At 41.5% G+C, this 27,976-nt stretch overlaps 1 protein-coding gene across 11 annotated transcripts in view; it reads right to left on the reverse strand.

The window, feature by feature from the left end:
- The window catches only part of SGCD (sarcoglycan delta), a 305,579-nt gene that overhangs the window by 63,749 nt on the left and 213,854 nt on the right, over positions 1-27,976 (reverse strand). For all 11 annotated transcript variants that reach the window (XM_064387559.1, XM_064387551.1, XM_064387556.1 and 8 more), the window contains one exon: positions 6,590-6,691. In XM_064387559.1, coding sequence (XP_064243629.1) covers positions 6,590-6,691 — 102 coding nt within the window. The remainder of the gene's footprint in view (positions 1-6,589; positions 6,692-27,976) is intronic.

Here is a 27,976-nt window from a genome sequence, read left to right on the forward strand (position 1 = left end):
AAGATCTAATGAAATCCTTCTTAAAATGCCATAGGCAGTCTCCATGAGATTTTGCTTTGAAATGCAACTTGTGGAGTTATTTCTGAGTTTGTTTACATCAGAGCTTCCTTTCTTGCACATCTTTGGGATGCTCTGATTTGGAAGCTGGTGGGATCCTTCAGTTCCCTGTTGTGCTCTCAATGTGAGGCACACAACACCAGCTCCTGACAGAAACAACCAGGAACAGGCACAGCAGGATTTAATTCTGATGCCATTTGTCATAGTCCTTCAGCCAGCCTACAAAATTCAATTCCCTGCAAAATTCAAAGCTGAGAGACTTCTGTCCAATTTTACTATGAATGTAAAGGGAAATATTTTCATAGTTGCTGTAAAATTTACTTAACTTTCACCTCTTCAACCCACTGGAAATATCACAGAGCCACTAACTGCCCCCAGAGCGCTGGGGCAGCCAAGGTTCAGACTGAAGTAGGCTCTCTGGATTTCATTGCTTCAGAATAAAATTTATTATTGGAGAGCATATCAGTTTTATAAATCCCACTGGGCACTCACAGCCTACTGCTGTCCACGGACTCAAATCTGCTGTGGATGGCGATGGCAAAAATATCTGTACATCAGGTGAGGGCATTTCTGCCAAAATGATGCCTTTGGCAGCTTGTTCTTTCACTGCATCCCCTGCTGACTGCCAGCTCTCCTCCCTGCTGACCTCTGTGGGGCAAGCGAGACTCAAGGTGACCAGAGACAGCCACAGAACACTGGAATGTAACACAGTGCCAGAGTGGTGCCACAAGGGATGATTAACAAACCCTGCAGGGCAGGAGGGGCCAGGCATGGCTGCAAGAACCTTGTTCGTCTTGGCCGTGCCACCCACAGCAGCCTTGTTCTTTTTGTCATCTTCCGAACCCAAACTCAGCCAAAGGACACCAAGCTATGAAGGTGCAGTCAGAGGAGGTGCTGCAGAAGTTATCTTGTAGGAGACTTTTCTTCCTGAAGCTACAGTGGCAGCTGAACTGCCCCAGAGGCCAGTGCCAGATCAGCACCTCCAGAGCTGGCAGGAGCACTCACAGGCTCGGATGTTCCACATTCTGCAAAGAGGATTCCTCTCCTCTCTGAAGGAGCAGTCCCTAGGAACAGTCAAATGCTGGGGGAGCAGTGGTGGGAGCAGGGACAGTGAGTGATGGCAGCACGGTGACACAAACTGCACTTCCTCATTTCCACCCCGGGGAGGTTTCAGTGAACATGCTGAAACCCTTCAGCACTTTGCTAGACCAAATCACCAGGAGCTGAATCAGTGTCCTTTTATTTCTCTGTGAACTTTGACAAAGGAAGAAAAGGAATTATTTTGTCTTCTCCCTCAAAAAATAGCAACCTTCTTTCATGCCATCTATCTAAAAGCTACATTTGTACTACACAGTTTGAGCCTCATAAAAAGTTGCAATTATCTTGCCATCTGCATTCTCCTATTATCCAAATTAGTATGTTATATTGCTTATAAATATGTATTTATGGCTACAAGGCAGGTATGCCCCACTGTGGGCACATGTCACTGTTTAATCCAAATACATGGTTTGTTGTTTTGCAGTCAGTATTTTTAGCTTGGAGGCAGGTAGACCTGCAGAGCAAATAATACCAAAGAATACAGCCATTACAGAAGTGCTTCTGTGCTTTTAAATTACAGCACTCTTATTCCAGAACTGAACATAGTGAGATGAGTACATTGGCAAAATAATTATTTATCACCCTTAAAAGCTTCCTTTAAAATTTTTATCATTCAAATACTGGCTGGGGAGAATGCAAAGGACAGAGAAACATATTTTAGGCACTCGTTGGTCTAGCTTTTATTCTGATAAGAACTTACTAAACACCAGTAAAGGGAATAACAGTTATCAGCCCTAATTCTAACTGTGAATTTTTCATGCCAAACAGACGCCCCTGCAGAATCCCAGCCAATGTTAGTGACACTAACTAGAGCCCCAGCCCTCCTTCCACTGGAGTGACCAGTTATTCTGCATGGTTTCAAACAAGGGCAGGTTTGCTCCAACAACCTGAGCAAGCAGGGTGCTCTCAGAGAGACACTCCCTGCCACACTGAGTGGGACAGAGACCTCTAACATCTCCCAAAAAAGGAAAATAACAAAGACACAGTCCTTTGCCTCTTTTTTCTTTGATGTATCGGGTTTTTCTTTTAAACTATTTTTTTTTAGCTGATTAAAAATAACCAGAAGCAGACCTTCAGCACAAAATCAGCTACATACACTAAGAGTTTCTCTCTTGAAAATCTCCTCAAAATCTGTTCAGGGAATTTTGCCATCCCTTATACCTGTGCAACAGCAGAGCTTGGAGCTCCCCCAGGTAGAAAGTTTGGTGCCCACATTTAATTCTGTGCTCCCAGACCCATCAATAGGAGAGTCAGAAAGACAGCTTAAGGGAGGTCAAGTGCTTTTTACTGAAGCAAAGTCAAAGTTCTCAGGCAAATCCATATTCTTGTCTTTAAAAGTGTTCAGTGTAAGAAAAATAAAGCCCAGGTGTAAACATTTGCAAACTGAGTTTATTTTTCTTTCCTATCTATGCACTTGGAACGAACATTGAAAGGGCAAACCCATCCTAATCCTATCATGGCAATGTTTTTCTCTGCTTCCTGAAACTGAGATTATCATCTCATTGGTTGTCAGACAGCTCCTGAGAGAAGTAATTCACTGGATTTTCCTGTGTAATCACGGCACAGGATTTTATTTCTGTTGTTATCTGGATGGAAAATGCACACAGCTTGTTCTGCGTCTTGCCCCTTTCAAGTTCCTTACAGACCTGGATGTGCCAGGCTTCAAAACACCCCAGCTGCACTAAGAAAGCTAAATCTGGGCTAACTCTAAATTGCAAGCAACTTGCTTCTTAGCAGCTCATCTCAACACAGGCAGGAAAAATTCCAGTTTTAAATTTCTATTCCAATTAAGGCAATGAAGACTGAAGTCCCCTAAACTGTTGCCACTACTTTCCAGGACATAAAATTAACGATTTCTACTGCTGTGTACAACTTTCAGTCAAAAGTTGGTCTGATTTATAAGCAAGCAGATGGTTCACACGATAGTCCACAATAAATTACAACAGTTAGAAAGACAGCTACATTTTGAGAGTGACAGTGCAGCTGAGCTACAGATGGGTTTATAGATGACCCTTCCAATTTTTAATAATCTTCATAATTTATCTGTAAGTAAAGAAATGTGAGAATTCCTAATGCAGCTCCTTGACTAAGTACAAATCACTTTTATTTACACAGGCAATACTTCATGGTCCAGCTATCTTCTTAATTAAAGGCAGCAAGATGCTCATATTCCATGCAAGGAAAAAACACTGCTCAGTGAGCAATATGTTCAGCTGGGAGTTCAGGATGCTCTGAACACCCTGGGAAAAGGAATCCCATCCATCTCCTTTCTTTAAAAGAAAGCTACAAGGGTGCAACCATTGCTACCACCCACTCATTAACCTCCAGATAAACTTTAGGCTTGGAAAATGGCAAGGTTCCATTTTTTTTTTCCATTTTGAAAACAGGTTCCTAATCCATACTACAAATCCAGTACTACTGAGCCAGGACTAGGATGGAAAACAGCAGGAAGAGAGATCCTCTTCTCTTTATAAAACCAGAAGGGATTTGGGGGGGTCACTCTTCAGTGGGTGAGGGGAAAAGGAAGCAAATCTTGGGGGTGTCAGATGCAGAAAGAAACTGGCTGGCAGCAGATTTAAAGTCAGTTCATGTCAGTGATTTCTCTGCCAGGGGCCAAACCACATCCATCCAACCCTTCTGCTAAAATCTGGAATTTCAGTTGGAATGAGAAGCACATCTCAGTGCAGCTCCTCTGTCTGTTAAGGTGATGAAGGGAGCAGAACCCAGCAGGGCTCTTTAAGGCACAAACTACAGAAGTTCAGAGATGCCCACCCAGCAGTCTCTAGGGATGATATTGGAGGGCTTTTCCTCCTCTCTAACCCTTGATCTTCCCTCCCAGCCAAATCAATTTGAAAAAAAATCCACTTTTAAGTGGAAATACAAAACTATCACTGAAACAGAAGGCAGAGCTCCTAGGAAAGCAAATCCGGGTGTAATTTTAATTACCAACTTCCTGGGATTCAAGAGATGCAGCAGAGAAAAAGAGGCACCAATGACAAATTCAGGCTTTCAAGAATAATCACAATTCCCATTTTGGAGATATTTTGGCAGGGGTTTCTCAGCTCTGTGTGCAGCTCTGCAGCACATGGGGGAGCAGCACCACAGAGACACCTGAGTGGGAAAAAACAGGGCACAGAGCTCATGGAACTGCAGCCACTTGCAGGAAAAGTGATTTTCCCTGTTCTTTCCATGCAGCAGCAATGCTCTTTCACCCACTACACAGAACAACCTGAAGTTAAATTTGTTGAGTTTATAAAAAAAGAAATTAATTATTCTATAAATAACCAGCATCTAAAAGTCTTTGGAGTTTATATGAAACCATTATTTATTACTGTACACAGCTCTTAGGTTGTTTAATTAAGCATATGAAAAATTGTGTATGTCAGATTATTTCTGGGATGCTCTTTACTATGTTATTTGTCAGATTTGTTTCTGTTACTCTTTACATATTTAAAGCTGCATTATGCACTTCTGAAAGCCCAGGGAAGTTCACTCTAGAATTAGTATGGATGTTCATCTGTTACTGAGCTCTGAGTTTGGCACTTCATTTTAACAATATTCATCAGGTCCAGGAACTGCTACCACACTTCCCTCCAAGACAACACTGGGTCATACTACTGTTCTTTAAAAAGATGGAGTGTTGATTATTTAACAATATTTTCAAATATTCTGTAACTATAAACCTTTGATTGACTGCAATCCTTTCATTTGCTTTCAAGAGGCCAAATTCACACACAGCACAGGAAAGCAGAAGTTGTCTGAATGCACTCAGATCTCTGCTGTTGCCCCCCAGCCCAAAAACAATTCTAGGGTTACCACAAACAACCTAAAAGCCAGCACAGGCTATTCCAGTTTATTCCAAAAGTCAGAGGAACAATGGGCATGGTTTGTGTCACTATGTGGTTAACACAGTTTCCAGCTCCAGCTCCCCAGACTGCAGATCAGAGCTTCTGGCTTGCAGCTACACCCTCCTCCAGCTAACAGCAAAAATAATCCTGGATGGGGGATAAAGCAAGGAAGGAGCACACACAGGCCTTACCTTACACTTCTTGTTCCTTGCACTCAGTAATCTGTCAATGGTGTGTGGAAATTACTTCCACAGCCCCAGGAAAGGGACACCTTTTGCACCCCCTGATGTATTAAAATGTAGATCAATATGATAATATGAAAACAGTAAACTCCCCAGGAGCAAGAAGTAGTTCTCACTTCTCTTAGCAATCAAATATTATTTCCATCAATGTAACTAGAGAAAAAGAAATGTAGGTAGTGATTTGTCAGCCTATTTATCAAACCAACTGCTGCACCTGGTTCCCACATATTTTATATTAAAAGGTGAATGACATGTAAGGCTTTACAGGTTCTGTTTTAATTCAGGGCTGAAAGCATTTATAGATATGAAGGTTTTCTTATTAAGTTTTCTTCCTGAATGATTATGCTTGTTCAAATGAATTCCTAGCCATCTTACAGAGGTTACAACATTCAATAATTAAATGGGGTATGGTATTGGCTGTTTGTTCATTATGCTCCAAGTTCCAATTTCTACAAGAGCACTGAGATGCTAAGATAAAAGGATGCTAAGTTTATTTAATTAGCTATCTGCCATTGTTATCAGAAGGGAAGGTTGGTATCTGACTCAAATTAACACTTTAGATCAGGAAACAAGAGAGATGATATCTTCTGACATAGATCCTGGAAACTCTGTAATTGTTCCAGTTATTTTAAAGCTGCTCAGGACATACAGGATTGCATTAGAAAGACCAAAAGTCACCAACAGCCAACAAAGTGCTGCTATGAAAATGCTATTTCAATCACACTTGGGTTCTTTCTCATTTCCAGTAGTTAACATTCTTGCCACTTTTGTCAAGCAGTCACTCTTAGCAGCATTGAATTTTAACTACACATATTTTTAAACAACATGAAATAGGATTGAGGACGTAATATGGGTTCGTTGTGCTAATGAACAACAGATCAGGCCCTTGTGCCAAGGCACCACCTCTCTGCCATCCAGATAAGCTGTAACTGGTTAAAAGCTGTAACTGGTTAGAAGCTGTAACTGGTTAGAAGCTATAACTGATTAGAAGTGAGGTGCACTTCAGAGCTGCCAGCCATCCCTCTCCCTCAGAAAGAACAGCTCCTCCTGTTGAGACTGCTTTAGGATTTACCTCAAAAGAAAGCAAAGACAGTGTGAAATTTCAGAGGTCCTGAAGAGTTTTAACTGTGGCTTACATAAATCAGAGCCACGGTATCAGCTTTGGAACTGCCCAGAGGATGCAGTGTCTGGATGAAGCCCTCAAAGCCTCACTCCCCAAACTGCATCTGTATAGAGAGGCCAATGGCCAAAGCAATTTATCCAGTAGCCATGTCACCCTGCCACTCCATGGTTTCTTTCTGTAAGGGCTACAGAAATAAACTTATTCCTTCCCCAAAAACTTACTGGTCTTGATCGGATTTCTTTGGCGTAGAGAGGTTTCAAGAATTCTGAATCTCCTTCAAGCTTCAGACCCTTTTCTGTGATCCTCAGGTTCCCCATTCCATCCTGAAAGACAGGCAAAAAGAAACAACCCTATTAGTTACAATTACTAAATTCACCAGGCTGCCAATAGCTGATTTTTCCCATTGAAGATAACATGTATAGCACTGGGAGGCACTAGAGAATGAAATTACTTGTGTTACCCTTGTAGCTCAGTTTCTGTGGAAAAAAAAAATTCTATTCAGAACTATCTGCAATGCCCCCCAGTAAACCATTTACACAGATGAAAGATGTTCCTTTAAGCTAAGTCGTTCTCTACTCACAGAGAGGCAGTGATGCTCTGTGTTAACAGGAAACTATTCACTGTAATATTCACTGCCTGCCTTTAAAATATAATAATATACCTGCTCATTCATAGCAAATCCCTGTAAAGATTGTGTGATTAATATCTGTACAGATACACTCACAGAGAGGAGAACTGTACCAAAATATATTTCACCTCTGACACATGAAAGTTCTAACTTTTATTAAGATGAGGGATTTAGCTTCACTTAGGCTATAATTGCTTACAAAGGGTATGCAAGAAACAGGTACATCTATAATCAAAACCACATCAAACGGAAGATATTATTTCCAAGATTCAGGGTGATTGTCAAAGTTTGCAAGGACTCAGGTAAACTGTTTTGTTCTGAGAAAAAGATGGTTTGAAGAATAACTTTTAGCAGAAAAGTGACTGAAATCACCATGATTGGAAGTAAAACTAGCACCTCCTACCAAACTCACAGCTGTTTTGGGGATTTTACAGGAAAGGGGAATGCATTTGGGTAGAAGGCATAAGAAGATCAAGAAGAAACTAGGAAAATCCAGGAGAACCACGTGTATTTGCATACACATCTAGCATGCTTTCCAATCCAGACACAAAAATGAAACCCCACCTGTCTACTTCCTCTTCCTCCCACTGTAAGAGCACCTCCAGCCCCAGATGAGGAATCAGTGTCTCTCCAAGAGAGTGGAGATCTAACCCAGACAGATTTCCATGAACTGCTGCCAAAGGCCTGAATGTGGAGGGATGAAAATCAGAGACATCACACGGCTCAGCAGCAGTGCTGGTCACCTGCCAGAGGTTCTCCCTTTCCAAGAAGAGCCATTCCCAGGTAGTTCCCTGCCAAGTTAAGACTGTTCTTGCCAGATCCTGGTGTCTCATGAACAAAGGTGATGCTGGTTGATAAAGTGACCGCTGTCATCTCATTTAGAACTCAAGGCTGTGAGCGAATTTGAGAGGCAGATGCTGGAAATGCTACTGAGATGGGTCATAAAATGCCACTCCCCACATTTGTTGGCCCTAGGTGTAAAATATTGGCCTATGAATACTGGGTTGGTGGTGGCACAGAAGGGGTTCATTTATCTCAAGCAGAAGTATGGCGGAAAATGAGTGAAATATGATTATTCACCAAAAACCCAGATTAAATTTTGATAGCAGTGTGCTTTGCGATTTGAGCGAGCAGGAATTATTACAGCTATCTACAGACCCTCACACAGTTTGGGCTGCTAAAAAATCTCTACAGTTTTTTTTTTTTCCCCAAAATAGATTATCTCAGTAAGGTTACAAGCCCTGAGGGCTTTCACATAGCAGTGTCTTCTCTGGTTTTAATCAGAAAGTTGCAGGTCAGGCAAGCTGCTCTGTGCCCCAGCCAGCTGCAGGAAGGACCAGCTCCACGGACATGCACTGCTGACCCCTCCAGGGCTGGCTCCTCAGCTGAATGGGGCAATACTTTTCCAGAACATGGACCTAGGGATAAAAAGGGAATTTTCAAGCCACCAATGAAGCTGTGGCAAACCAGCAATTTCAACGACTCACAACCCTATTTTGTTGTAATGACACAGATAGAGAATCCCACTCTGCCCTTCTCTTGTGTGTTTCTCTTTCTCTCCTTCACAAGGTGTGGTCCAAAGGATTTTTACATATAAAAACCATACATAAGGGGAGTTTAGCTGACAGCCAGCAGGTCCTACACACCCCAAAAGAGGCATCAGGCCTAAGGGACAATGTACTACAACCAAAACATCAAGGACACATTTGATTAATCAAGTTGGTGAATCCTCTTACAAACCAACCGGACTGGAGAGAAAGAGACATTTTCCCATGCTTTTTTCTCAATCTTAAATCCTTCTCAACCTCCACTCCACACTCACCTCTCCCTCCTCCTGCATCTGCCAGAAGCAATAAAAGCTGTGCCCACCACAAATCCTCTCTTGACTTCCAGGTGTTTGGGAGTGGATCAATGCTTAGCACTGACTTACCACGATTAACTCCCCACTGCTCATGCTTCTCATGATTAAAGCTGACAGTTTTTTGTGGTGACAGTCTGCCTCAGCAGGTGAAAAAACAAGCAAAGGTTGCACCCTGAATTTAACAAATATCTTGGCCTGTGATCATAAAATCATTATAAAATTATATTCCTCTATTATTTCCCATTAGGAAAAAATCAAGATGCTTGCAGGATTATATAGAGGTCCCAAAATACAGATACATTAGGGAGAAATCATTGTTGGAAAGACTACTTCACATGTTGTTTTGGATAAAGTATCTTCATCCTCCCTAAATTATATGGTTTAATAACAAATAAATGTCATATTCTGCTACAGAGAATAGATATGAAAGTTCCTATGAAATTTCATGGACTGTGACCTATAAAATGTAGCAGAAAACTGCCTAGAGTGACAAAGACCAAGATGTTTTATTAAACATTGTGTCTGTGACTGGTATATATTCTTATCTGCCACTCTTCTGCTTGTGAATAAGGAGAAGTATTGATTATTTCATACTCTGCCATCTGAAAATCATTGTTTCTCTCCTTTTTACTAATGGACTCCTCAGCAGAGTGAATGACTTTATAGTGCAGGCACAAGCCTGGTTTGTGGGAGCTCCCAGGAGGCAAGCTCCAAACAGGAGGCACAGAATTCCTCCTTCACCACCTGCAGTGAATTCTTCTGCTTTTTGGGAGGGCATGGCAAAAACTTTCACATCAAGTACATCATTTATGCCCTCTCTCTTTTTATGCAGTGCCTTGTACTAGACAGGCATAAAAATTTATGTGCTATTGCTGACTGCTCTGGGTTGAAAGGGGATAGCAATCCTGAATAACATAAATGTCATTTTGGTGATGCTGAATGAGAAAGGAATTTTGGATTTTAGTAGCTTGAGAAGCATCTCATTTTTACAGCCAATTATGAATGTTGGCATTCCTCTTAGGGGAAGAGCTCAGCATTGATGGTGTCTGATCACCAAAGCTCCTCTCTGCCTTTTCATTAGCAATGTGGCCACACAAGTGGTTAAAGCCCACCCTGTGTTTGTTTTATTTTGCTTTTTAACAATCTGAGTTACTTTAATTTTACTTTTTTTTTATTTATATTTTTTTAATTACAAGGCTGGTAGCAGGAAGATTCAGCTAACAGAATAAGAAAAAAACAGCCACCCTAACCAGAGACATGATAAAGGCTTAAAACTGAGAGTAGGTTTAGATGAGATATTATGAAGAAATTCTTCCCTGAGGGAGTGCTGAGGCCCTGGCACAGGGTGTCCAGAGCAGCTTTGGCTGCCCCATCCCTGGAAGAGTTCCAGGCCAGGCTGGATGGGGCTTGGAGCCACCTGGGATAGTGGAAGGTGTCCCTGCCCATGGAAGAGGGAGTGGAACTGGATGCTCTTTGAGGTCCTTCCCAACCCAAACTTTTCTATAATTCCACAGTAAATACCTGGATTGGTTCTGGCTGCACTGATCTGGATTGATTCCACACAGGGCAGGGGAAATTCTCAGTGCTGTCACATTCATGGGCAGCTTTATGAGACCAGCTGGGCTCACAGTGCAGCTTAACCTACTCAAGAACCAAGGTGACAGTGACACACATTCACTGTGTCCCCTGGGCCAGGATCCTTTGTCCTTTACAAACATGAAATGCAGCCTCAAACTCTTCTGTGCTTTCCCCTGTTCTCCTGGCATTGCTGAACAAATTTCCTGTTTACTGAGGTCTTTCTAAGGATTTTAAGGACACTGGTGACGGGTGACAGATTGCTCCAGCTCTGCTGGCCACCACCAGCTCCAGTGCTTGTTCCCACTGGGTTTCCCTGCACCTCCATCCCTCTCCAGTTTTCAGGAGCAGAGTGGTTGGCAAGGTTTGTCTCTGCACAGCAGGTAAGCATTTATTTTTTTGCTAGGAATAAACTGAAGTTATGTTCAGCAATGTCCTGTGGGAGAGAATTATCTTTGGAGACTGCTTGTGTCAGATGGCTGAAACACCTGATTATCGTTGCTTGTATTATTGATTGCTGTGCTCTGCATTGCTTCCAGATATGTGCAAGTTATTACACAGCTCAATACATCCAAAGTTAGGGAAAAAAACCCTCAGCAAAGGCAAGTGACCTCGTTTTTTTCTCCCCTCCTGGGACGATATCTCTGCTGTCCTTTTCTCTCTTACTTGATATTAAATGTTTCCAGATTCCAGGTACACAACATATCACTGCCAGTTCTTCACAGCCTCAAACTTGTTCTAATTGCATCTGCCCTCCCTCCTTCCCCTGATTTTCTTCAGCTAATTCATCATCTTAATAAGGATCCCAGCATCCAGCTGTGGATCAGCAGCAATATTTTCCTATGGAAGCCACCCACCACCAGCACCAGTCCTAGAAATTAAATCTGGTCCAGAGCAAGACAGGTAAGGAGATCATGTGTGAAAACTTCCTCTGGTGTAAGACCTTGCTTTGAGACCTCGTGTACAGACTCAGGTTTGTGTGGACAGCAGAGAAAACCAAGGCAATGTACCATTACACAGCGTGTACAACCATCTCCCTGTGTGCACAGGTCCAGGATTATGCTGTGAATTGCACTGTGAGGTCTCATGTCCACGACTGCCATCACCTCCCTCCCTCTTCCTCTGCTTCCTGACCTCAGATGTCCCTGTCTGATGCCTTACTGGCAGCATTTGCCTCTCAAGGTGATAGACACGGGGCAGGAAAAACTGTGCTGAGACTTCAGGGGGTGAAGGAAGGTGACCCCAAGTGCCTTGGATCCCTGTGGGACAGAGCTTATCCTTCTCCAGGGAAGGAGGGAGACACTGGTGAAGCACAGCTGAAACCCTGCAGCTATGCAGTGCACTAAAACAACATTACAGATGTAGCAAGAGCAGCAATCAGCTAACCCACTGCTCCCTGCAGAAGCTCCATCCAGAACCTCCTGACAGCCTGTGAGGTGACAGCTCCAAATAATCTCTGGTGCTGCAGCCATCAGTCACAGCAGACACGGATTTGAACGAACACAGACCAGCTGTGGGAGTCACCCACTGGAAAAACACCTCTGCAAGCTGATGCTGAAGTAGTGTGAGCTGTGTAGGCACTTTTAGCTCCTTCCATGGGTACGAAGTTATTTGTGACAGCTACAGGAAATCCAGATGGTTTTTGAGCTTGTGAAGGAATTTTGTGCAAGTGGAGGGAATTGCCTGCACATCATGATGGTTAATGTAAAACTCAGCCCAAAAAAAGCCCTTGCAAAGCTCAGAGCCCTTCCTTTCCAATGGTAATTCCCATTTTGTGAGCTCCTTTGCATGACTGCAGAAACAGAGGCAGAAAATGAGAAGATACAAGAAGAGCACAAGACCTGAGAAGACATCCCAGCCACAGCAGTGAGATTTGAGGCAGAACTTCTTGGCTTCATTCCCATGAGGCTCACAGGATTAGGGAGGGCATTAGGGATGATTTCCATGTGCACATCCCCACAGCCCCCTTCTCCTCTGTCTGTTCCTCCCACACTGTGCAGGTGCTCCCCAGAGCCAACACCATTCATGACAAAAGATACTCAGAGAGCCCCATGATGCTCATGTGGAAGGGAAAATAAATAAATAAATTTGATCAATTTGCTTTAGTGGAAGTTAAGAAGAAAAGTCTTAAAGAACAGGAAGAACAGGCTCAAATGTGGTTTTCCAATTACTGTTTCAAGTAAGTTACAACCAACCAAAGCAACTAAATCTCACCCCTTGAAACAATTCCAGACTAGTGTTGGAACAATTTCTAAACAAATCCTTCAGCCAGAGCTCGAAGAAAGCTCAGCTCTGGATTTACTGCATAGTGCTGGAATTACTCTAGGCAGGAGGTATTTCTTTCCAAAGCAAAGTGAGTTTATTCAAAGTATGGTCAGGTGTGGCACCACAAAAGCAGGATTTCGATGAATTAAGCCACCCCATCTGAGAGTACATTTTGCAGGGAAGAAGATTAGCAGACCTTCTGGGGAAATGATTATGAATCCCAGCATTGTTACTATGACTCAACCATCATATGCACAATTCCCCTCTAGGGTTATAATTTCCCCTTCCACTGGTACAGCAGGGAAGAGATGGAAACTTGGCTTTCACCCCTCCAACTCCTTGTTACAGAGCACTTTGGCACTGCAGCATTACAAAATGAGCCACGCTCTCTTGAGCACTTTTCTGCTTTTTTTCTCCAACACAAACAGTAAGATTTCACATCTTACCATCAACATCCATTCCAAATATGTCTCTGGAATTCTCCATCTTTTTTAGTCCAGCTCATTACCATAATTATGCTAACTAAAAGGGAAAAGTCCCATCCTGCACAAATTTGTGCTCACTCAGAAGTGGGAAAAAATATTTTTATACTCGTAGGAACAAGAATCTTCTAATGCAGGGATTTAATAATAAAATTAGCAAAGAAACCCACTGATGCAGAGGGTGCAGAATGAGTTCTTATAAATTATGGCCTAATGCTCCTTAACTATGATAATCTGTCAATCACCAAATGAAGAATAGAACAAACACTTATTTTTTCAGACTACAAAGATCTTGGAACACAAAGTCCTCTGTGGCATTGGTGCTCCAAGTTACACCAAGGCTGACTGGACTCATCACCTTTATAGTGCTGGAAGAAGTTTCCAGAGAGAAGAAGGATTTTTTTTTCCTTTGTCTTAGTGGATGCCTGTTCTGTCCTCACACAGAAGTAAGATTTTTCTGACTAATACAGCATTTAGCAGTTGCCCCTGCCAGCAGTGAAGCTGCAGATCGAGGCCTGACAGTGAGGGGGAAAGCAGCAGAGATCCTGTGGCATGTCTGAAGGTGAGCTCTCAGAAATGGGGCAATTATTGGGCCATTTCTGTCTGATGTGGACATGCCAAAACAACCCAGGGGCATTAATCAGAGCACAACACCAGGTCTGGGCAAAGAAATGAGCCCCATGCAAACATGCTGTGCCTTCAGTCCCATCCCAAACTCACACCACCACCCAAGAGAGCTCAAAGCACAGGTGAGGAGACCCAGCAGGGCTGTGACCGCTCTCCCAGATCCCATCCCCAGGGCACATGTGATGATCCCAGCCCAGGAGATGGATTTACAGGCTGTGGGGACACTGACTGGCGCTGCACTGACCTTCCCAGCCCCACCCCTGTGGGAGAAACTCCTGCCATGGCACCCCAGCCTCCAAAGGGGGGTGATCATCATGTGAACATGGATTTCCAGTTGCTCCATCTACTCCACTGTTACCTCCTCTGTTTCCAGAAGCCAGGAGAAAGCAGGGTGGGCAGGGAGGAATATTTTTAAAGCTCCTGAATTAATCACTTCTGAGCCCCCAGTCAGCCAGTATCAGGCATTTAGCTGATGAGCCTGCACTGCTGATAATCACCCTGTGCTGCCTCTGCAGTCAGGGCAGAGAAAATGGCAAAAGGGTCCATCTAGAACTCAAACCACTCCCTGGAAGTGCTTCTTACCCACTGCTGTGGGTGAAGTCACCCTCTAAGGTGACTTAGAAATCTTTTCTGGATGCAGATTTCTGCAATAGACCTGGAGTTCAGTGCCAAGTGCACTCAAAGTGCAACTGGACTCAACAAGAAAACAAACAGGTTGCCAGTCAATAAACAGGTATCATGAAATAAAGTATATTTTAAAAATGTAATTCCAAGTATATCCACCTAGAGTGACTCCAGGGATTATCTTAATGATTTTTTTTTTTAATCAAGACTCCTACTTTCAATAAGAGATAGGAGATAGAGCACATTCAATTTATTTACACAGGAAGGTAAAGGAGATTTCCTTTAAAATCAAATTCTCTTTTTTAAGAGGAATCCATAGTCCCATGGTTGAGAAACTGCCCTCACGACCAAAGAACCACCAATGAATTTTTATAGCTGTTATTTGTCACAAAAAATGTATTATTTTGCTCTTTCACTATCAGAATATACAGAAAAATAATTTAAACTGTCTTCTAGACTTATCTACAGTGTGTCTATGACATTTTTTTAGCAAAGAAATGGGGACAGCGAAGAAATGAGAGAACTGAAAGTGCTGCTCCCACAGAGGCTGAAATAAGGATATTGCTTCCATTGCTTTTTGAACAATTGCCAGTAAATAACTATTCATAGAGGAAAATATATGAGTGTGTTTAGGGCCCCTCACCACCAAGAATGGTGAGCAAAGAATGAGATCTGATCCGTGGAGTGCAGATATTGATTTCAAATTGCTCCATCAATTTACACCCACCTGGCCCTGGAGCAGCAGGAGGAAATCACTGATGAAATAAAAATGGTTTGGGTTGGAAGGGATCCTAAAGATCATCTCATTTCAACCCCCCCTAGACCAGGTTCCCCTCAAAGGGGAAAGTGAGGCACGAAGTCAGGCATCCACCAACAATCCATGAGAAAACTGCCAAGGGAAACCCAGCCATGGGTTGTCTCTCACACCCTGTTGTGTGACAGTGCTGCAGCAGAGAAACTATAAATATCCTGCTCATGAGGAACAAGAGGTTAATTTTAGCAGCTTTCAAATGCCAGTAACTCAGACTCCAGCTCCTCTCTCATCTCCCTGCAGTCTGCATCCCTCTGCCTCCTTGCCAGAAGGCGCATTATGCTCAATGCCCCTTGTCTTCTTCACAGCTTTCTAATGCACATGCAGAAGTGTTTACTAGACTAAAATCAATGACGATTGAACAGCAAGGGAACAAGGAACTTTCTGGCCATCAAACCAAATCCAGAAGCCTCCTGCAAGACAGCACTTCCTGATGTAATACCCCAAATTACCATTATGGTAGATTACACATTTGCAAAGCAACAGTGAGATAATTTTCCCACTGTTTACTTTCTGAAGAAAATAAAGACACTAAAGGTTTTTGGGTGGTTTTTTTTTTGTACCCAGAACTCATGCGTGGGATGCTTTTCATTTCAAATTATTTATTGAGTGGGTGCTTACTGAGTCATAGGGGACTTTTACCACATGCCAAGAGATTCTCTTGGAATTCAGGAGCACAATATTATGTGTGTGAAAGTCAGGTGGTTACTTGAAATAGCCAAAAATCACATGCAAAAATATACAGCTGGCATCAGCAAGCGACAACAGAGCAAGAGACAGCAGCTTTTTAAAATACTTTTTTTAAACAGAGGGTCTTAAAGCCACAGGGAAGTGATTGCTCTTACTGTGCTTTGGCCTCTAGAGAGCACAGCTCTGTGTGCCCCTTCTTTGCAGAAATATGTCTTCTTTGGGGATATTAGCATTTCCTCCTTATTCTGCTCCTTTTTGAAACATGACACCAGCAGAAACAAATGCAGTGACTCACAACCTGCATAATTATTAATTTACCCACTGCGTGCAACCTCAGCTTTAAAAATCTTTTCCAGCAGCACCAAGATTATTTAAATCACAAAACCTTTTTGAAATAGATACTAAGTGTCGTATCTGGATTTCCTTTATCACAAAGAACCTCTGAGCATTCCTGCAGCCCAAATGCTGCTGCTGGGCAAAGTCTAGCAGCAACACCCTCGTGAGTCAGAAGTGATGCTCCCTCCCCTCCAGCCTGGCAGAATGAGAAAGGGTGAGCAGAGCACGTGATGCCAGCAATTTCAACACGTTGTATTCTCAACTGGGTGTCTGCAGGCTTTGGCAAAAGCCCCTGGTTATGCTCCCTGGGACCTCTGCAAAGAAAATAAACAAACCAGCACAGGAGGAGGATGCAGCCCTTGCAGCCCCGTCCCGCAGGGCAGCCCCGGGGCTTGGTGTGCTTGCAGGCAGGGAGATGGGAGACAGCATCAGGCTAAGTTAAAAAATGTTAAATTAACATTAAAATAATGGACTTGGTGAAATGTTTTGGGTCCGCCAGTGCTGCTGGCTGGGAGGTCACTGGCATGCTCCTCCACACAGCTCTCTGCAGGCAGAGCGGGGCTGGCTCAGGGGCAGCAAATGGCAACTCAGCTCTCCATTATGGTCCAGTCAGAGCTCTGAGGGTAACCTAGACTTTGCTTACAGCTTTTTGACTGTTTTTGGCAGCCTGTGCTTGTTGCTGCCTGAATAAGATATTTCTTTCCAAGTAAAAGGACCTCTGGGGAATAAGGACACATTCATCAACAACCGCCGCACTTGGTTAGGGACCAAAACTGCTGGAGAAGGAACTTTTATCCATTAAAAGGACAAAAAGCACAGAAGCTAACACTTGTATTTCCCTTTGGCTGTCCTTTGGTGAGCACCCAGACCTTGCCTTCAGCCTGCCTGAAGCCAGGAGATGTCAGTCCCTCTCTGCACATCTGCAGCTCTGCCCAGGACACAGCTGTGACAGAGCTCTGCACCTCGGTCCCCTCCTCCCCTTTTCATCCCCCTAAATCCTCAACAACATTTTTCTCTCTTGTTTTGGCTTTCCTCGCCGACCTAACTTGACAATGTTAGTGAATTTAATCTCAAAACACTCAGGGATAGAGGGCAAAAAATATTTTTCCCAGGCTGCCAATAAAGAACGGAGTTTCCAGGAGCTTAAATGGCTCAATGGGACATTTTGGTGACCAGAGGAAATTTAGAACCCTATGATAAATTTGGGATATTAATGTAAGAATAAAGTTGAACTGCTGGAAGCAATATCTTATTGACAAAAGTGCTAGAAAGCTGCAAAGGTAATAAACAAGGAATTGAGATGGATTACTGGGGATATGCTTTTGAATGTATTACTCAATGCCAGCTGTCGGATACCTTGTGAAGTCCTTCCATGCTTGGGTGAAATACTGCACCTATAAATATCTTTCCTGAATGGGACTGTTAATTAGGGTAACGGTGCTAAATGTGGTCAGTGACTTGTTATCAAGGCAGAAGTACTAGTGCAAATGTTAATTATTCTAATTGGCTCTTTCCAGTCTGTTTTTGTTGACACTGTTAAAAATGTACAGTTCATAGCTATGGCTATGGCTACATATCACTGCTCTTTTCTCAGTCATGGTTTATTAGAAAATATCTGATTATTTCCTTTTAGTTATTGGTGGGGTCTTAAAGACCTAAGCAATCTAGGTAACCAATGCAATACACTGCATATCTCCAGGAAATATTAAAAAAATATCTAAAATGGGGAATAAATATCTAACATGGGTAATGGGACCAGCACACCAGAATGCATTCCTGTGGGTTGCTTTCTGCTTTATCAAACAATTTCTAAATTATGAAATGACTGACAAAAATGTCTTACTTTAATTACTGTTCTAAATTGCTGTAGGCTGTAGGAGACATTCCTGAGAAAACCTTGTTTATTCATCTAATGCTTAGAGATTATGGCATAATGTTTATTCCCAACATTTGTTACCAGATGCAAACAGCAAATGCTGTGGGTCAAAATATCTTTGTCAGAAGTCCTAGGATTTCTTAAAAATGAAAGACATTGCTTAAATACAGGGTATTTCTCTTAAAGGAAAAGCTTATTTAAGTACTTCCTCATGGTCAACAGCATCCTTTTGAAAATAAAATATTTTTTAAAAGAAAAAAAAAACCAAACCACTGTTCTTCTAAAGTGGCAGTGCAAGTCTTTGCAACTTGAAAGACCTTTTTTAAGAATAAGCTTGAAAAGACCTGTTTTGGAGCTGAAAATTCTCGGTATATAACTTAAGGATGGGTTTGAGTTATTTTGGGCAGGATTTTAATTTTTGTGTAATGATGAAAGAACCAAAGGAGTATCTCAAAAGACAGACTCTACCAAAGGAAAACAAACATGGAAACACTAATTATATAGACACAGGGAGTATTTCTACTACTCAAAAAAATAAACAGAAAGAAAATTGGGATTCAGCTGCAACTCATTAACAACCTGTACTTTCAAAGCTTATTGATGTGTCTAGGGCAAATATTTCATAGAAACATTGAAATTTACAGTGAGGCTATGCAAAGCCAAAAATATAATCTCTGACTCAAACCCTCCCTCAGTCAGCATTTCTCTGATCTCAATATTTTTTTGTCTCAGCTTGTTCAACTCTTCCATATCCACTATGAAATTCTGCAGTGAATTTGTTAAAGTCCTGCTAAAGGGGCTTTTTTTTTACTTTCATCCTTCTCTATCACAACCACGAGAGAAGAAAATCTTATGTAATTTAAGATAATAATAGCTTCACTTGTTAAATATCAGACTGAGTATTTCTGGAAAAGCGTTGGAAAGTAACATCAGTAAATAGAGAAAATAGCAGGGTATAGAATTCTTGTTAGTAATTAATTTGTCTCTTTCAAGACAGCTCCCTGAATGATGTGCAGGTAGCTGAAATGAAACACACTAATTGTGTTAATTTATAGCAGGATTTAATTTGGAGCCTTTGCCTTTTCAATTTTTTAACAGGTTAAAGTCTCAAAGAGAACCCAAGGCCCCCTTATACAAAACTTTGCCACCTCTGAGCTACTTTGTTTTCTATGACATGAAAGAGGACACTGCTAAGAAACTTTTTTTCCCCCACACCATAATTAATGGATCAAGAGGAAACAAGTCCAATTTTCTGGACTTTTGGATGGACCCTTCCAGCTGGAACTGGACAGGGAAGCTCTGCAGAGGTGTGGAATGGAGAGATGGCTCTGTCAGGGACCACAGGCACACCCTCCCCAACGGCCACACAGGAATCTGACACATCCCAAGGGATTTGTGAGTTTGGACACATCCCAAGGGCTTGGGCAGCTGGCACTGGATGCTGCAGCCCAGTGCTGCTCCCAGTCCAAGGGGGCACACAATGGCTCTGCCCAGTGCCCCCAAACACCCCCGGGAGCTGCTGGAGGCACCACAAACTCCATCAGTGCCACACTTCACTGATAAGTGACATAAAACTGCACTGCACAACACCACAGATTTACCGACATGATCTCCCCCTGTTTCATTTCCTGTAGGTCCTTTGTCATTCTTTCATTACTTGCTGGCCTTTTCCAGTGAAACCACATTTTACTTAAAAAGAAGAGCAAATGCAGCCATCACTGAAGAATCAAGCCCAGCCTGTGGGTGCACCAGACTTTCAGAGGAATCTTGCAGCAGTTTCTCATTTACACGGAATGAACTGACCTCCTCTTTGCTGTATCATCAAAAAGAATTCCTTTGCCTGCATAGTATCTGATTTTTAATGTCTCTTTTTTCTGCTGGGCCTTATGCTCGATTTCTAAAGAATTTCCTGTTTGTTGGAGTAAGGCAGTGATTCCTAAATCAGTGAAAAATAAAGTCTTGTTTACTTAATTTTGGATAATGCAAACAACTTACATATACATTCACTTTTTAAATTTTCTCTGGCTATTGAATGTTTACATTATTAGTGTCTTAATAATGTACTGTGTACATTATTAGTGTCTTGTTAAGCTCTCCATAGATCTTTCAGAAAAAGTCACTTAAATCTGAGCTCTCCATGTTTTGGCTCCTAGCAGCATTTGGGACTGCATTCAAATATTTGTGTTCCTCAAGTTCCAAGAAAAATCTTATCTATCCCTATGATCACCCAAGGAATTTTGCATAAAACAGCCTTTTATTTTCAGAACAAAGAGACAACATTTGGCAATCAGTTTCTCTTTCAATTGCTAGATGCAGACCCTGGTTCAGTGGTTAGATGCTGCCTGTATCCAAATCTGGAAGAAGCTGATGTGGAAAAGGGGAGCACAGGCAGGGCATTGCTGAAATGTCCTTTCTCCTCCCCACTGCACGAAATTTTGGTGAAAGCCAGTCTCCAGTTTAGTTCTGTTAGTTCTCTAATGCAACATGAATTCCACCTCATAGACTTCAAACTCCTGTTTATTGCCCACATTGTTTTAAAGACCCACAGTTAACAAAAGCTTGTGCCACGGTTAATAGGGGCAATATCTTTAATTGGTGTGGCCATGAAACATCAACAGCTGTCCCTGCATCACCTACAGAGTGTCTTTCACTTGGAATGGGAGAAGAACCAATGTCTATTAATTCAAATTAATTAATGGCCTTATGTATCCTGGTGTGGACATTCAGTAGATGCTTGTTCAGCAAAACAAACGGGTCTGTGTTTAATCGTGGTTCATTCCGGGCTGATCCATTAACTGTTGTGTGGCTTCCCAAGAATGCACGTTCATTAACTCTACTTAATTGCTATTCAATTACCTTGAGTTATAATATGTCCCTAAACACCAGTGCAGACAGGCCCCCTGGAGATTTCCTGTACTTCAGCCATTAATTAAGCCATACTGTGTATTGTTGGTAACTGATTACATCTAGTTTTGAAATAATAACTTCACAGCTATGCTTAAACTGTTTCTTATTAGGATTTTTCAAATCTCCTATATGGGGTAATTGGAGTGATAACATTTCTTCCTTGCAATAAAGCACACTTGGTCATTATTATTATTATTATTATTATTATTATTATTATTATTATTATTACTGCACTTGGCCAAAGATGTTCCGTGTCATCATTTTTTTTATACAACCCATTCATTAAGATGGAAAGAACAGTTTATATTTGACCTGATTATCTGAGGATGATACTCTCATGATGACAGACATTTAGTAAATTTTAGAGGGTTTTTATTTCCTTTTCAAATGTTTTTAAGATTTTTTTGACAGCCTTTTAGTGGAAATTTCAAACCAGTACCTTACCATTTCATGTTTTGATATTTATAGCTTCTGCTAACTGAAAGGCAGCATAGCCTTTCTTTTCACTAACTACAGCAATTCTGATCAACAATAGCAAGGAACAATTGACAAACACCTTGGATGGTCATCACAGCAAGACACAAAACATTTTTAATAATAAAGCACAGCAGCAAATGAGTAATATGCTGGCAGCCCTCTCCAATACTGAAATGTACTTAAGAGAAATGAAGTAATCAATACCTTCAGAATATTTGAAAAGGAGATAGAAATTAAGGCCTTAGGGTGCAACTTCATAAAAAAAAAGGTAATGTAAATTTTTTAAAAATTTAACAGAAACTCCACATTAAAGGTAAGAAAAAAGTATTAGTCAGAGCTAAGAGCAAAGACAAAGTTGTAGCAGTAAATGTTTTTAAAACTGGTAAATTCCATTGGAATATACTTCTACTCAGCATTTCTTCCTTAAGCTAATGGAGCCCTTCCTGGGCACCTCTATCAGATGAAAAAAGAACAATTGAGAACTTTTAAAGTTGTTATATCCAACAAGCACTCTAAAGCTTCTGCTGTGAGGTGGGTATGGGAGGAGGGATCCCATCCCAGCAGCTCCTCACATCCAACTCACCCCATGAAAAGTTCTCTGCCCCAGAGGAGAATTTTATCACAGCAACAAAAACCAAAGTTATCATAAGCACTCATCCCCTCCTAATATTCTTTAGCCCATGCCAAGAGAGAAGCTTTGCAGATTTTGAAAACTTGCTAAAGTTCTCAACTTCTAAACAAGTGAAAGTGGGTTTTGGATATGTGTTTGTGTGGATGCCCACCCAACTGCTGCCAGAGCAGCTTGCAGCTCTCCCAGTTATGGTCCTTGTCAATCTGAGGAAAAATAATAAAGTTATGGGTTTGGTGTCCCCTGTTAACTGGGAAATGGGCAGAGGTAGCACTACTGGCTCTGAACTCATCTCAGCAGACCAATGGTTCTCTAATGGTCAACAGGAATAGAAGAGAAAGAAGAAAAATAAGTGAAGGATAAATAAGCATTAAAATATGCAGGTTTTCTGGGAGTGTATTTAAAACAAAACAAAATATATATAAAAGTAGCAGCAGATTTCTTTGTTTCTGAATCACAGAACCGTAAGATCAGCTGCTCTGATAACAGCCATTGAACCATGGAAAAATGAACTACCTGCTTCTGCTCACTGGAGTGACATAAATAGGGAGGAAAACATAGCTCTTCCCTCCCCTGAGCCACATTGCAGGGAAGATGTGGAGAACTGGGGCAGGAGATGATCCTGGATGCTGCAGAATGGGCTCCAGCCCCTGCTACCCTGCCTCCCTTGCAGGGCACTGCTGCACTGAGCAGAGACATCTCACCAAGCTCCAGAGGCTGGAGAATCCCTGACTCTGAGAGCTGGGATGAGCCCCAGTCATGAAGGCCATGTTTAATCCCTTCTATCCTCCACTTCCCAGTGTCACTGATCTCAGGACTCCAACACACTTCCTTGCCCCTCTCCTGCTCGCTGGTGCAGTGATGAATTGTGGCACCTCTGTGCCAAAAGGAAGAGCCAAGCAGAGTGTGTCCCGCAGCAGGGCTGTGCTGGGCTGCAGGACACGTGCCTGGCACTGCAACAGCAGCCAAAAAGCAACAGCAGCTCACAGGGAATCTAACACAATGCTCCCATCACCGCCAGTTCTTGCCAATCTCTCATATCAGAATAAAAGAGGAAATTTTCCAGCAGTGCAAAGCCAATGAGCACCCTCTGTGCTCCCTGAGAGCCCCTTGGGAAGCTGGTGCTGAGGACACCTATCTCCTGAAAATCTTTCCAGTGTCTCTGATCCCCTAAAACACAGAGGTAACCCCAATTCCCTCTGCCAGAGCCCCAGAGCTGTCCTGCACATCCTCCCTCCCAATGTAGGAGACCTCCCAGTGCAGTTTCCCCAGGAACAAACTTCCATTCAGGTCCCCCCAGAGGGGCAGGGGGAATTGTCCCAGCGCCACAGACCTGGCTCCCACATGCAATGTGCATGGAGAAGAACCTGCAAAGCATCAGGAGCTACAGCCAAATCTACACACTTTTCAAGTGCCTTTAGCTGAAACTCAAGCAATTAATTAATATTCTCTTTCTCAAGATGATTCGTATAAATCAGAACAGACCCACATGCCATGACTGGTTCAAAACTTCAATATATTTCACCGTATGAACCAAGAACCCAGCTTGGATCCAGTTGGGATTCCTCCAGACATCTCTCCAGGACTGTTCTGTCCACATTACATGGGCTCTGTTAACACCTCACACTACAGCTGCATCATTTATTCATAAACGTAAAAAAAAATAAAATTGCATTTTCAAAGTCATGCATGCTGTTGATTCATTTATCCCAAATTAAAAGCTTCATCTTCATCTTCTCAAATACAACTTTCAGCATTTTAATTGCTTCTTCCTTCATTGTTAGATCAGTATCAATCATCATCTCCAGTTACCAGAACTTGCACGTTCCTGAAAATTATGTTAAATTTAGATGCTAATGAAAACTGTTTATGCTGGTTAACCACAGAAATGAAACTTCTATTGCAATCCATAAAAACTGTTAGTTATAACAAGAAACCTTAATTTCTACCTCAATCTCCTTTCTACCATCTGCTCTCCTAGAAGACCAATTCCAGAAACCATGGACTAAACAAACAAACAAGCAATCAAAAAGGTAATTGTTAACTTGTCTTCACAGCACAACAGACATTAAAAGAATTAAAACAGTCCCATTAACCATTAGACTGAAAATTATATTATAAAGCAAAGTAATCCATGAATGCCAGCATGTTCTAATATTCCTTCTCTCCAGACATTTTTCCAACCAACCAACCAACCAACCAACCAACCAACCAACCAATCAACCAACCAACCACACATTCTATTTAGAAATAAATAATTGATCCATAAGCCTCACTGAACACTTTCCATCCTCTTGGAATGAATAAGATAAAAGACTTCCAGCCATTAAAAGAAATATAACAGATACAACCTACCACAGCAATAGGTGATAATTATTATTTTCATCTAAAGCACCACACAGTTAATTATATATAATTATTTAAGATATTTATGTTTCAGATAATGTTTGTGCTGTCCAATCCCTCAGAACTGACTGTGGGAAACACTGAGCCTGTTCCCACATCTGTTGTTCCCAGATGTTTTTCTCGTGGGTCACCATGTGTCATTGTACAATCACAGACTCCATCATGTTCTGGGAAATGCTGCATCAATCAGCACCAACTTCCCTGGGTGGTGGCATGGAGAGAGCTGAAGGCAGCCAGTTTTGGGATGAAGGGCTGTATTTAAAATGCACCCAAATGGTCTCATTCTCCAACTCTAAACTGTCATTTGCACTGCTTATCTAAATCCGAAATCTAAATAGAATGTGGGGTTGGAGAAGGTTAAAATTGTAACAAGCCTCTAATACAATGTTTTAATTATTTTCTGTGCTACCGCAGCTGTGTGATCTTAGGGAATCATCTTTCCTTTTTATTGGGTTTAGATGAGATACAATCTGATAAGGTAATTCACTGTATTTTACATCTTAACAGCTGAAAATCTGTATTTCTTGGGGTTTTTTTTCCTAATGTGCCCCGAAAGGACACTCAGTGGATCTAAAGCATGAAAAAATTGTTCAATTTGTGCCTTGCACATCAGTCAGGGCCCAAAGAAGACCAAGGAAAACGAGACAAACCCAGCCATGCTACATCACTGCTACACCAAGTCCCGCGAAGGAAGGTAATGAGCTCATTTGAGCAATAATGAGATAGTGTGGCTTGTGCCACCTGGAATGCACAAGGAACATCTCAATCCCTCCCTGCTTTCCTTTTCTGAGTCCTGAACTCCCTGTTGCCCCCCAACCCACCAGATACAGGAATACAGGGAGATCATTTTGATCCCTGGTGTAAATCCTCTGACACACAGAGACCAAACCACGGATTTGCATCTTAAAAAAAAAAAATTAAAAAATATTGTACCTAAATACATCATTCTCTTTATAATCTGGACAATTTAGTCAGGAGCTACAGCGTACCTCTTGACTGAGCTAATTCCCCACTTCAGTTATCTTATGCACCTTCTTTAATGAATACACGTTCCTTTGATTAAATTAACATTTTTGTCTACCTAATTAGCCTGAAAAACCTGTGCTGAACCAATCCAAAAGCGACTTCATTACTGCTCATTGTGCATGTTTGCTACCCATCACTGTCACCTCAACAGGTGAAGGATTAGGAGAACATTAACTCTGGCTTATTTGGTTTTCCACAGCCAATCCAAGCCTTCAATCGACCCACTAGGACAGTGACAGATGTTTTAATTATGTGCCTTCATCCATTAATGCTCATTTGGCCAGCCAGGTTTGTGGTTCTGAGGGACAGTTGAAAATAATTAAACTAACCAGCTTAATTACCTTCTTACATTTTATCCTTCGGCTCGTACTGCTCACGAGTAATGACAAATTGAAAATATAAATAAAACCAGTTTATCCAGGCCAGTGGGCTGGTGAGGACATTCACCAGAAGATGCATCACTGCTTGTCTGGGAACATAAGCACAAGTTGCTTAACAGGCACTTACTGTACTTTGGTTAATGAAATCATACCGGAGCTAATGAATATATATAATTGGGTAGGCAGCTGCCACTAAAAAAAGAAAAATATTAGTGAAACCATCTTGCTAATTTGCTAATTCAGTTTGCAGAGACAATTAGAGAAGGTCCTTGAAGAATTCGATAGACCCTGCTAATACTGTGACTATATTGATTATTTGCATGATGATGTAATTTTGGTTTTTTCCTGACTGCTTTCTCATACCAACAATCCCTATCTGCCTTTAAAATGCTCAATAAATAAATAAATTTTAAAAATTTCAAGATAAATTAAATACATTTTAATACACTGTATTAAAGCCCATCTAAAACAGTGACTGACACAATTCAATCTGCTAGGATTGCACTCATTAGTCATCACTTCCAATTTTATCTAATGCAGAGGTAAAAATCTGTATAAAATAATTTTTTTATGGAGTAAATCAAATCTTTCATGATAATTATTGCAATCTGCACTGCAGATCTGGTATAAGGCCTTGGAAAACCTGCGCCAGTGAATCCATTATAGAATAATGTTTATCACAAATTCTCCAGCTGTTTTACCTTTTTGCTTTGCTCTTTCACTTGCATCACTAAATGTCATGCTTCACTGAAAATATCTCTTCCTTCATCCTCTTCTAGAAACCCTTTAAAACATTAAAAATCTTCCATGTTGTTTTATGTGTGGCATTATATGAAAGCCAACATCTGCATGGGGTGAGAAAGCGCCTCTGAGGAGTTTTTTGAAAGATTCATTTGGTTTTCTCAGCATCACCTCAGACTATTTTTTCTCTTCAATTTCCAGTAGTGAATTAATATGAAAAAAAAAACCAAAAACAAACAGAGGCAGAAAGTTCAGAGCATCTTTTGCCAAGACTACCAGATATCACCCACCTGCAGCAGACAAGAACAACTCCCACCCAACTTAAAAAACTCTGGAGATGGAAAAGCATGATACCATGGTCTTTCCTCACATAATTTATCTTCCTGCCTAATAAAGAACCTAAACTAAAATTCAAGACTTCTGCAGTAAATTTTAACAGTCTACAACTTTTTTCTAGCAACGATTTTTTTTAAGAAAGCTCTGGATAAATAATAAATATTGATACAGGCATTTTATCCCAGTCATGGCTTTTTCTTATCTTTTCAAACAGATTTTTTTTCCACAAACTATCCTGTGGAGACCATTTGGAGTTTGTTTTCATTTTCAGGCTCTGCTGAGCTAAGCATTTGAATCAGAGAAAATAACAGGTTTGAAAGGAAGGCTTTGGGAAACTTAAAACATAACAGATGCTTATTTGCAGACATCTGATTTAAGTGAACTGAAAACCCCAGCCTAAATCCTGAAAACCATAAATGTCAGCCAGCTAGAACAGAATAATAACCACTTATCGATATGGATGCACCTAGCAGATAACAGAGTTCTGGGATCATAATATTCATATAACTGTGCTCAGTTTGCTGCTTCCGAGCTCTGGAATTACAATTGGCAATTCCAACCTTCATTTCTCAGTGCTGTGCAGATGGTTCATGGGGAAGGGACCTGTTCACTACCGGCTGGCAGATTTCATCCAATATCAGGTATGAGCTGCTTAGCCTGGGATTAATATCCAAGGAAGCTCATCAGGGGCATTCCCAGGGCTGTATAAATGGCCAGCTGTAGGCACCTTGGGGATTTTCAGAATAACTCACTGAATGCAAGCTGACAGCTCTAAATCTCTTAATCTTTGAAATCACAGAATCTGCGAGATCAAAATAAAGTCACCAGCAAAACCACTGTGAAATGGCAAAGCAGCCTGGATTGGGGTTTGGCTTTTCTGTGGGTCTGTAATGAGGTGAGACTAAACACTGAAATAGTACTGAAGTTTGAAA

The sequence above is a fragment of the Passer domesticus genome, chromosome 13 (genome assembly GCF_036417665.1).
Source record: "Passer domesticus isolate bPasDom1 chromosome 13, bPasDom1.hap1, whole genome shotgun sequence".
In the NCBI taxonomy this organism is placed as follows: domain Eukaryota; kingdom Metazoa; phylum Chordata; class Aves; order Passeriformes; family Passeridae; genus Passer; species Passer domesticus.